The 12,390-nt window shown below is 35.4% G+C and overlaps 1 protein-coding gene across 5 annotated transcripts in view; it reads left to right on the forward strand.

Annotated features, from left to right (window-relative positions):
- The window catches only part of BRWD3 (bromodomain and WD repeat domain containing 3), a 156,017-nt gene that overhangs the window by 126,731 nt on the left and 16,896 nt on the right, over window positions 1–12,390 (forward strand). For all 5 annotated transcript variants that reach the window (XM_070365389.1, XM_005908810.2, XM_070365388.1 and 2 more), the window contains 6 exons: window positions 3,412–3,468; window positions 5,440–5,580; window positions 6,464–6,538; window positions 7,961–8,113; window positions 9,445–9,608; window positions 9,983–10,080. In XM_070365389.1, the coding sequence (XP_070221490.1) occupies window positions 3,412–3,468; window positions 5,440–5,580; window positions 6,464–6,538; window positions 7,961–8,113; window positions 9,445–9,608; window positions 9,983–10,080 (688 nt within the window). The remainder of the gene's footprint in view (window positions 1–3,411; window positions 3,469–5,439; window positions 5,581–6,463; window positions 6,539–7,960; window positions 8,114–9,444; window positions 9,609–9,982; window positions 10,081–12,390) is intronic.

Raw genomic sequence — 12,390 nt, forward strand, 5'->3', positions numbered from 1 at the left:
CTGTCCCCTCCCACCATCAGTCCACTACCCAACAACATTTCTGTATTCTGTTTCTGAGTTTGACCTAAAAAAAAAATTACATATAAGTGATACCATGCTGTGTTTGTCTTTCTCTATCTGACTTAGTTCACTTAACAAAATGCCCTCAAGTTCCATCTGCATTGTCACAAATGGCAGAACTACCTTCTTTCTTATGGTTGAATAATATTCCATTGTGTATATGTGTGTGTGTGTGTGTGTATATATATATGCACCATATTTTCTTTGTCCGTTTATCTGTTGACAGACACTTAGATTGTTTCCACATCTTGGCTATTGTGAATAATGCTTCAGTGAATATGGGAGTGCAACTTTATATCTTTGATATCTTGTTATTTACAGCAGAGAAAGCAATGGCACCCCACTCCAATACTCTTGCCTGGAAAATCCCATGGGCAGAGGAGCCTGGTAGGCTGCAGTCCATGGGGTCGCTAAGAGTTGGACATGACTGAGCGACTTGACTTTCACTTTTCACTTTCATGCATTGGAGAAGGAAATGGCAACCCACTCCAGTGTTCTTGCCTGGAGAATCCCAGGGACGGGGGAGCCTGGCGGGCTGCCATCTATGGGGTCACACAGAGTCGGACACGACTGAAGTGACTTAGCAGTAGCAGTAGCAGTATTATTTACAGAAGTGAAATTGCTGGATCATATGGTGTTAATAGTTCTATTTTTAATTTTTTGAGGAACTACCATATTGTTTTCCATAGTGGCTGTACCAATTTATATTCCCACCAACAGTGCACAAAGGCTCTCTTCTCCACATCCTCGTCAACACTTCTTATTTCTTTGTCTTTCTGATAATAACCATTCTAATAGGTGAGAGGTGATATTTCATTGTGGTTTTTATTTGCTTTTCCCTGATGATCAGAGATACTGAGTACCTTTTCAGGTACCTATTGGCCATTTGGATATCTCCTTTGTAAAAATGTCTATTCAGTTTCTCTGTACATGTTTCATTAGGTTATGTGTTCTCCTGCTATCAAGTTGTTTATATATTTTAGGTATTAACTCCCTGTATATGATTTGCAAATATTTTATCCCATTTGGTATATTGCCTTAATTTTGTTGATGGTTACTGTTTGCTGTGAAGAGCTTTGTAGTTTGATGTAGTCCCAATTTTTTATTTTTTGCTTTTGTTGCCTTTTATGACTTTTGAATTTTGTTACATCCAAAAAAAATCATTGCCAAGGCCAGTGTCAAGCAGCTTACCCCTGTGTTTTCTTTTAGGAGTTTTATGGTTTCATGTCTTATATCCAAGTCTTTAATCCATTTTGAGTTGTGTTTAATGTATGGTGTAAGATGGGGTCCAGTTTCATTCTTTTGCAGGTGGATTTTTTTTCCAGTTTTTCCAGCACAATTTATTGATGAAATTATCCTTTCTTCATTTTATATTCTTGGTTCCTCTGTTGTAAATTAATCGACCAATATGCATGGTTTATTTCTCTGTACTTTCTGTTCCCTTGATCTATATATTTTATGTCAATACCATACATTTTGATTATAATAACTTTGTAATACAGTTTGGTATCAGGAAGTGTGATGCCTCCAACTTTATTCTTTCTCAAGATGGTTATTAGAATTCTTTTTTGTGGTTGTATATGAGTTTTAAGATTGTTTTTCTACTTATGCAAAAAGTACTGTTGGGATTTTGGTAGGGCTTGCATTGAATCTGTATATTGCTTTAAATAGTACAAATGTTTTAACAGCATTAATTTTTCATATCTGTGGCATATGATATCTTTCCATTTATTTGTATATTCTATTTCATCAATGTCTTATAGTTTTCAGTGTACAGATCTTTCAACTCCTTGGTTAAATTTATTCCTAGTATTTTATTCTTTTTGATGTAAGTATAAATGGCATTGTTTTCTTAATTTTTCTTTCTGATCGTCCACTGTTAGTGTACAGAAACATAACTTATTTTTGTATGATGGTTTTATATCCTGCAATTTTACTGAATTTGTTGATTAGTTCTAACAGTTTTATGGTGGAGTATTTAGACTTTTCTATATGTAATATCATGTCATCTGCTAATAGAGACACTATCAATTTTTCCTTTTTGATTTAAATTTTTTTGTTTTTCTTGACTAATTTTTCCAGCTAAGACTTTCAATACTATGTTAAATAAAATAAAAGAGTGAGTATTCGTGTCTTGTTCCTTATCTTAGAGGAAAAGTTTTCAGCTTTTTACAATTGACCATAAATTAGTTGTGAGTTTTTCCTATATGGCCTTTTTTTATGTTGAGATACAGTCCCTCTATACCTATTTTATTGAGAGTTTATATCATGGATGGATATTGCTCTCCTCAGAGTAGCATTCTGGTTTAGAATAGAAAATTAAACTAAAATGTAATTCAGCAACTTCAGAAAGGGAAACTAATGGCTTGTGAGCTACTTCTCTTCTTTTTGAAAAAAAAAATTCATTAAGGTATAGTTGATTTACAGTGTTGTATTAGTTTCAGGTATACAACAAAGTAAATCTGTTGTACATATATATATAGACCCACTCTTTTTAGATTATATTCCCATATAGGCCATTTCAGAGTATTGAATAGAGTTCCCTGTGCTATACAGTAGATCCTTATTAGTTATTTATTATGTATATAGTAGTATGTATATGTTAATCCCAATCTTCCAATTTATCCCATCCCTTTACCCCTGGTAACCATAAGTTTATTTTCTACACCTATAGCTCTATTTCTGTTTTGTAGATAAACGTATTTGTAGCATTGTTTTAGATTCTCCTAGGCATTACCTATGGAGAAGGCACTGGTGACCCACTCCAGTACTCTTGCCTGGAAACTCCCATGGACGGAGGAGCCTGGTAGGCTGCAGTCCATGGGGTCGCTATGAGTTGGACATGACTGAGCGACTTGACTTTCACTTTTTACTTTCATGCATTGGAGAAGGAAATGGCAACCCACTCCAGTGTTCTTGCCTGGAGAATCCCAGGGACAGGGGAGCCTGGTGGGCTGCTGTCTGTGGGGTTGCACAGAGTCGGACACGACTGAAGTGACTTAGCAGCAGCAGGCATTACCTATGTGCTTCACCATCACCAGATTAGTAGTGGTGTGTGGGACTTGTCTCTTTGTATTAAAAAACTATCCCTTGGGGTGATACTTCACTGAATCTTATTTTTTAATACATATTCTTATTTTCCCTATAGAAAAGAGGTTTGTTTCTTGAAGTAGCAAAAGATTATAGCATGCAGCTGAAGTTTAGAGTGAATCTTTCTCCCACCTCTGTTCTGCTGCCTGCTTCAATGAGGCAGTTAATTATGATTGTATTTGCCGTTTCTTTGTAAATGTTTATCTAGTTTATAAGACTAAATATAACAATATCTCTCCCACTCTTCCCTTTTAATTTTAGGATACAGAAATGGTTGATTTAGATTCAGATGGACCTGGTACTTCATCTGGAAGAAGGGTGAGTGGATAAATGAACTGTTAATAAGAAAAAATTCAAGCTTCCTGCATCAAGGATCCCTAAGACCAACTCCACAAATTTGGAGAGTTGCTAGAAAGACTTATAGAACTTAGTATATATACTTGTTGCTGTTGTTTAGTTACCAAGTTGTGTCTGAGTCTTTGCGACCCCATGAACTCTAGCCTGACGGACTCCTCTATCAATGGGATTTCCCAAGCAAGAATACTGGAGTGGGTTGCCATTTCCTTTTCCAGGTGATCTTCTCAACCCAGCAATCAAGCCCTTGTCTCTTCTGTTGGCAGGTGGATTCTTTATCACTGAACCACCAGGGAAGCCCTATGTATATTTGTTAACTCATTGCTAAGGTTTATGACAGTGACAAAGTAAACATACAAAGCTGAAACACAGAAAAAAAGATACTGGCAGAGCCTGGAGGAATCTATGTGCAGGTTTCCTTATGCACTCTCTCTCCTCTGAAAGGCCACACAGAGTACGCTCTTTCCCCACAATGAAAATGTAGCAATATGTGAGTGACTAGAGACTCAGTTCCCAAAGAATTTATTGGGAACTTGTTATGTCTACCTCATCTGACTAGTCCATGCCAAGATTCCAGACTCTCAGAAAGCAGGAAAGCACTGGAAATTTACAGGAAAGTGGATATTCAGCACAAATAACATTGTTTGTACTAACTTGGGCAGAGTAAACTACTTTTATCATTTAAGAAAGAGTTCAAGTCCCAAGTTCCTAGACATCAATCAAGGGCTAACCTGAGAAGCAAGGCCTGTTAAAGATAGCTTCAGGTCTTTTATGTTAACTCTGTTCTGCACATTTCTACTCTATGATAATTAGACAAACATTTGTTATATATAAGGAAAATATTTCCTTTCAAATACTGAAAGAGAATGTATACAAAAGACATCAGAATAGTAAAGGCTAGAGTATATTCTGGAGAAGTCAATGGCACCCCACTCCAGTACTCTTGCCTGGAAAATCCCATGGACAGAGAAGCCTGGTAGGCTGCAGTCCATGGAGTCGCTGAGTCAGGCACGACTGAGCGACTTCACTTTCACTTTTCACTTTCATGCATTGGAGAAGGAAATGGCAACTGACTCCAGTATTCTTGCCTGGAGAATCCCAGGGACAGAGGAGCCTAGTGGGCTGCTGTCTATGGGGTCGCACAAAGTCAGACATGCCCGAAGCGACTTAGCAGCAGCAGCAGAGTATATTCTGATGACAAAGAATTTACTTTAAAAATATACATATTGTTCAAGTGTTATTTTGAGAAAATTATGGTGCCATTGTCAAATATTCTTAACTACCAGCAAAGATTAAGGTGTTAAAATTATTGCCCTTGTTCAGGAAAAATTTGTTCCTCTGTGTTTAATTTAAGATTTGGATTTTCTCAAAATGAGAATTCAGAATACTAGTGTTCTTGCTGTTTCTGTGAATATAATAATCTAGTTTTTGTTTATATTTTTGCAAGGGGGAATGATATTTAATCAAAACTAAGAAACTTTTAAATGGATGCTATAAGGCGAGTGCAGACAAAAAGAGACTGAGCCAGGCAGTCAGGCAAGAAAAGGAAATTTATTAGAGAGAAAAGAGAGGGTGACTGGCTCTTAAGGAGAACCAGCATTCTCCCTTTCTGATGGAGTCCACCAAAGAAAAATTCTCTGAAGGGATGGTCACATAGCTGGAGGTCTAGAATCTGGTGGTCTCGCAGCTTTGAGAAAATAGGCACCAGTGAGATAACAGGATGCCATTTGGGAAATTTGGTCAGTCTCACAGATCACTGTGATTTATTCTTTGTTTGCGAAGTCAACATAATGAGCCATCTTATCAATGAGACCCCATGTAGCCCCTATCAGGTGCTCTATCTTATATAGATATATTAACATTAGGAAGACAGGAGAAAAATCAATAAAGACTTAAGGAAAGAGCTTTTAAATATAATTCTTTAAAAATCTACAGGTCAAATGCCGAGGCAGAAGACAGTCTTTAAGGTTTAATCCTGATGCTTGGAGAAAACAGTGCAAAGAACTATTGGGCCTCATTTATGAACGTGAAGACTCAGAGCCATTTCGACAACCATCTGATCCTCTTTCCTACCCAGTAAGCATAGTTATTTAAATAATTACCAATATGTATTTTAATTTCCCATAAATGACTATGCTAAGGTCTAGTTAAGAGCTCTTCCTCCCCTTTCTTCTTTCCTTCCTTCTTTATTAGTGCATCTCTGAATTGTGAAAGTGAATAGTGTGATTAGTCCTGACTTTTTAAAACGGCTGCCGTACTTTGTGTATAAATACACAGTTGTAAACCAAATTTTAATCTAAATATCTTTGCATTTCCTTCCTGCTTTTATTTTGGATATTTATTTAATGCTTTTTGCTAACTTCTAATACACTCCTACATACTAGAGTCCATTCATAACATATGTCGGCCTTATTTAATTTGTAAAAAAACATGTTATTCAATATGGTCACTTATTGAATAACCAGTATACCATATTACTTTTCTTCAAAGATAAAAGAGTGAGATCTTTAAATTATAGGATACCTTTTCTAGAAGTGTATCTATTTATATGTTGAATAACCTTTATTACAGATAGCAAATCTGTTTTAAGTTTTTCAGAAAAATGATAACAGCAATATTTCAGAAATACCATCAGACCATCCTCTGAAATTAGCAAGCATCAGTATTTTCTCCATATACACTGGTTTCTGTTGGGGGAAAATGTCATTCAAATAAGGATCAAAATTATGTTCAACAAAGCTTGATTTGTTTTTTGTAGTGGATTTAGGTAGAATAAATTAGTCCTGTGTTTTTCATAATAGAGAATGGTGAATGTAGAATTCCTCCTTCATCTTAAATTATAGTCAGTAAAAACATTCCAATTTATGGATCTTTGTGCATTAGATCATAATTGTATTATAAATTTTGATATTTTGTTGTGGTAGTCTTGAAACACAATATATCTTTTTTACCCTAATAGGGCTATCAAGAGCACGAGGGTGAATCCTCTGAGTCTGTTATTCCAGGACAACAACAAGATTCATCTCTTTGTGAGGTATGCATAGTAATCTCTTAAAAGGTATATATGTTCTGATTGTTTTTGTATTATTTTACTTTTTAAAATTTCCATACTGTAAATAAACCTCTTGTAATTTGTAAAACTATTTTCCAACTTTGCTCACTGCCTTTTTACCTTTGCTTAAGCTTTTGGTTGTTGTTACTTTTTTTTTTTTTAATAGTGCATGTTCTCAAGAGTTCATTGTAGCATCTAGGCAGGTGTTTGTTTCTATAAGTCTAAAGCTACTGTAGCAGAGTAGAAAACATCAATTACACAACAGAACTATGTCTGTAATTGCAGCTGATTATTCTGAGTAGGACTTCATTCAGCGGGCTGAGTGGGTCTTTTGAGTTTTGGCCATCATGTTATACAAATTACCTATAATTTTTCTCTATGAGAAATCTTTGTTTCATACACCATATTATATTGGAATACACTTTTTTTATTTAAGCCAAAAAATTGAAAATATATTAATGCAATAAGATCAATTGTGTTTTCTTGTACTTAGAAAAATATTTTTCCCCTCTTTTTATAATACCTTTCTTCTCCCCGTCTTCTGGCCCTTTGGCTTCTCCTTTGAGAGAAATGTGCTTTTACTTCTTAATGATTCTAAATAGGATGAAGGAGTTAATATTGGCTATGGTTTTCACTCCAAAACATGTTTATTACTGGTGGTAGTGGTATATATAAGATATAAATTCCAGATGTAGTTCCGTATGATAACTCTAGGAACATCTTAAGTAAACTTGAAATATTTAGGCTAAAATAGAGAGAATCTTCTCCCACCTTTAACTATTGGGTTGGCCAAAAAGTTTGTCTGGGTTTTTCATAAGGTGTTACAAAAAACTTGAAGGAACTTTTTGGCCAACCAAATGAAAATCAAACTAATTATGAATCTGAGACTGAAGACTTTAGATGAAGCAAAAGTGTCACATTTATTAAAAAACAAAAAGGAGAAATACACAGACATGACCAATTTGATTATAACCTTCAACTAATGACAGTTTAGGGAGAATGCCCTCATGCCAACTCCCTGGCAAATTGCTCAATGAAAGTAGAAAATGGGATTGTTCACACAGAATTAAATAATTTGATGTCACAAATTAGCTACGTATTTTCAAGATACTCTAAACTATGTAGTGATGAAGTCAGTGGCTCTGAATTTTCTGCTCTGTCCCTTGAGAGAGTCATAATGGTTTTTCATTGAAGGGTGAAGGCTAAGACTCTTCCACAGAACCCTACTATTTCCCTGAGCCACCAAAAGACCTCTATTAAAAAGATGATTTGGGGGCTAGGAAGAGGTAAGTGGCAGATTAAAAAGCAGTATATTTATTTCATGGCGATGCAAATCTCAGTCCCATTGTTTTGTGTAGTATTGTTACTTAGCCTTTGTGTTTAATAACACATTCTTGTTTGTAGGATTATCATGATGTTATAGACACTCCTATGGACTTCAGCACTGTGAAAGAAACATTGGAAACAGGAAACTATGGTAGTCCTCTGGAATTTTATAAGGATGTTCGCCAAATATTCAGCAACTCCAAAGCTTACACCTCTAATAAAAAGTCACGGGTATGAAGAACCATTAATAGGTGGATTAATTACCTAAGCATTTAGTTATATATCAGGCAGTTTTCTATAACCAGTTTTAAAATTGCTAAACAAGTATGTACTATCATTCTGATGTAGTTTCTAAAGTTTGATTCTCAGTACTTTCTCTGAAACAGTTTATCAAGCAAGCATTAAAGAGAAATTAAGCAGCCCCTCTTGCTTTCTCCTACTTGCCTCTTCTTTTCTCTTAAATAACACCTATATTTGCCAAAAAGAAGTCAAAGAAAGGAATAGTAGAAATTTGAGTATTCTTTAATATGTTCAATAAATAATTTAATAAAAATGGTTGGGAGGATTAATTTATATGAAGTATTTAGATTAGCTATGAATATTTATGTTCCTTTTATTATAACAAATTAGTGAACTATATTGGGAAATTATAACTTTATTCATACTCACATTTAATGTAATAGTTTTTTATGTTCTATCATAACTTACACATCTTAAGAATAATAAGGTAATTTTCATGTTTTTTTTATCACTAGTATCTGATTAACTTTTAAATCAGTTGCACAGTAGGTATATACATGGTCGGTTCTACTCCATATAAAATGAATTTTTACTGATTTCTGAACATAATTTTTCATATTTTCCCTACATTTTCTGCATATTTCTAAAATAAATGTAGATTTATTTTCTACATTTACATTCATACTTATAAATGTTTATATATCTTTTAGTAGGTTTTACATTTTGAAGCATTTCTAAAAATACATAATGAACATTTTCCAATTTTATCATTACTTTTTGAAAACAGAGGTTTTAATGTCTCCATTGTATTCCACCATACAGGTGGTTTTGTATTGTTTAACCAGCATCCTATTGCTAGAGATACAGGTTGTTTGTAATTTTTCACTTTAGATGGATAATGCTGTGGCTAACATCTTTAACATCCTTGAATATGATGAGCATGTGTAATTCTCTGATGTTACCATAGGATAAATTCCTAGTGAAGAAATTATTAGCCAAAGGATGTGTATATTTTAAGGGTTTGACATGTATAGCCAATTGTCTTTAAAAAGTTGTTCAGGTTAAAATATCCACTGGCAATGTATAAGAATGTTTTTTCCTACCCTTCCCAACACTGGATATTATCTTTTAAAAATCCTTATTATTTGTAAGTGAAAATGGTTTCTTGTTTTAATTCTTCAGGAAGAATTTTTCAAGTGTAGAAGTAGCACATATATTATGTCTGAAAGGATGATGCTGATATTGTTCAAGCATGTTTATAACCTTTTATTTTTATATAATTAAAATGGTTGGTAAAACAAGACTAATTTCTGCCTTTGCAGATCTATAGCATGACACTGCGATTGTCTGCCTTATTTGAAAGTCGTATTAAAAATATCATCTCTGAATATAAGTCAGCAATCCAGAGTCAGAAGAGGAGAAGGCCACGGTACAGAAAACGTCTAAGAAGCAGCAGCAGTTCATTATCTAGTAACAGAGCTCCTAGGTATATTACATTAATGTAGCAGTTTAGTTTTCAAAACATTTTGTATGTATTACCTTCTTAAAGTTTATTAACTACTTTGAGGGAATCTCAACACCCAAGAGGTTTTTTATTTTTTTTAAAAACTCTTAAACCTGTATAAAGATGGAGCTGGTAACCTAAAGCTTTGTTTATATGAATTTTACTATACCAAAACCTTTTTTAAAAAATTTTTAATGATTGAAATTTAACTTTGTCCTATTACTAGTTTGAAGTATTTCATTTAAATTATATTGCATTTCTTCTATGCTTAGTTTAAGCATTTTGTAACATACTATCTATCATAACATATTGCTACTAGAAAAAAACTGCTCATTATTATATATTTTTACTTACAGTCCAAAAGGGAAACAGAAGCAAATGAAGCTGCAGCCTAAAAATGACCAGAATACCTCAGTGTCTTATGCCAGGAATAGCACTCCTTTCTCATCTCCTGGTAAATATGTCTTTTATTTTTGGTATTCTGTATTTTAGCTAAATACTAAGGATATAGAAGAGGCAGCATGGTTTAAAATGCAAAGGGCAATGGATTTGGATATAGAAAAGTTGCATGTTACCCTCAGTGCTTCTATCTCTGTGGCCCTAGGTAAGATATTAGGTCATAGTTTCTTTATTTTTAAAGTGAGGGTGTTAAGACTAGATGAATTTTAAAATAACAACTTTAAAATTATGTCTTTATGATTTTTAACATCTGAAATATCTCAGACCACACATCTGCTATATATTTTCCAACATAAAAGTTAAAAAGTCATTATGCTGCTGCTGCTAAGTCGCTTCAGTCGTGTCCAACTCTGTGTGACCCCACAGATGGCAGCCCACTAGGCTCCTCTGTCCCTGGGATTCTCCAGGCAAGAATACTAGAGTGGGTTGCCATTTCCTTCTCCAGAAAAGTCATTATTTGAGGAAGTAGTTTTCTTGGAAACATTTTTGATATTCTGTGCTTGAAAATTTCAATTTTAGTTCAGCTCAGTTGTGTCCTACTCCTTGTGACCCCATGGACTGTGGCACTCCAGGCCTCCCTGTCCATCACCAACTCCTGGAGTTTACTCAAACTCATGTCCATTGAGTCGGTGATGGCATCCATCCATCTCATCCTCTGTTGGCCCCTTCTCCTCCTGCCTTCAGTCTTTGCCAGCATCAGGGTCTGTTCAAATGAGTCAGCTCTTCGCATCAGGACGCCAAAGTGTTTTAGTTTTAGCTTCAGCATCAGTGCTTCCAATGAATATTCAGGACTGATTTCCTTTAGGATGGACTGGTTGGATCTTCTTGCAGTCCAGGGACTCTCAAGAGTCTTCTCCAGTACCACAGTTCAAAAGCATCTATTCTTCAGTGCTCAGCTTTCTTTATAGTCCAACTCTCACATCCATACATGACTACTGGAAAAACCATAGCTTTGATTAGATGTACCTTCGTTGGCAGTGATGTATTTACTTTTTAATATGCTGTCTTGGTTGGTCATAACTTTTCCTCCAAGGAGTAAGTGTCTTTGAATTTCATGCTGCAGGCACCATCTGCAGTGATTTTGGAGCTGAAAAAATGAAATCTGTCACTGTTTCAACTGTTTCCCCATCTATTTGCCATGAAGTGATGGGACCAGATGCCATGATCTTAGTTTTCTGAATGTTGAGCTTTAAACCAACTTTTTCACTCTCCTCTTTCACTTTCATCAAGAGGCTCTTTAGTTCTTTGCTTTCTGCTTTAAGGGTGGTGTCATCTGCACATCTGAGGTTATTGATATTTCTCCCGGCAATCTTGATTCTAGCTTGTGCTTCTTCCAGCCCAGTGTTTCTCATGATGTATTCTGCATATAAATTAAATAAGCAGGGTGTCAATTTACAGCCTTGATGTACTCCTTTTCCTATTTGGAACCAGTCTGTTGTTCCATATCTGGTTCTAACTATTGCTTCCTGACTTGCATACGGATTTCTCAAGAGGCAGGTCAGGTGGTCTGGTATTCCCATCTCTTGAAGAATTTTCCACAGTTTATTGTTATCCACATAGTCAAAGGCTTTGGCATAGTCAGTAAAGCAGAAATAGATGTTTTTCTGGAACTCTTTTGCTTTTTTGATGATCCAACGGATTTTGGCAATTTGATCTCCGGTTCCTCTGGCTTTTCTAAATCCAGCTTGAACATCTGGAAGTACTTCATCAGAAAGTACTGGCTTGGAGAATTTTGAACATTGCTTTACTAGTGTGTGAGATGAGTGCAATTGTGCGGCAGTTTGAGCATTCTTCGACATTGCCTTTCTTTGGGATTGAAATGAAAACTGACCTTTTCCAGTCCTGTGGCCACTGCTGAGTTTTCCAAATTTGCTGGCATATTGAGTGCAGCACTTTCACAGCATCATCTTTCAGGATTTGAAATAGCTCCACTTGAATTCCATCACCTCCACTAGCTTTGATCATAGTGATGCTTCCTAAGGCCCACTTGACTTCGCATTCCACGATGTCTGGCTCTAGGTGAGTGATCATACCATCGTGATTATCTGGGTCATGAAGATCTTTCTGTATAGTTCTTCTGTGTATTATTGCCACCTCTTCTTAATATCTTCTGCTCCTGTTAGGTCCATTCCATTTCTGTCCTTTATCGAGCCCATCTTTGCATGAAATGTTCCCTTGGTATCTCTAATTTTCTTGAAGAGATCTCTAGTCTTTCCCATTCTGTTGTTTTCCTCTATTTCTTTGCATTGATTGCTGAGGAAGGCTTTCTTATCTCTTCATAGAACCATTCAACTTCAGCCTCTTC

This window comes from Bos mutus, chromosome X (assembly GCF_027580195.1).
Source record: "Bos mutus isolate GX-2022 chromosome X, NWIPB_WYAK_1.1, whole genome shotgun sequence".
NCBI lineage: Eukaryota > Metazoa > Chordata > Mammalia > Artiodactyla > Bovidae > Bos > Bos mutus.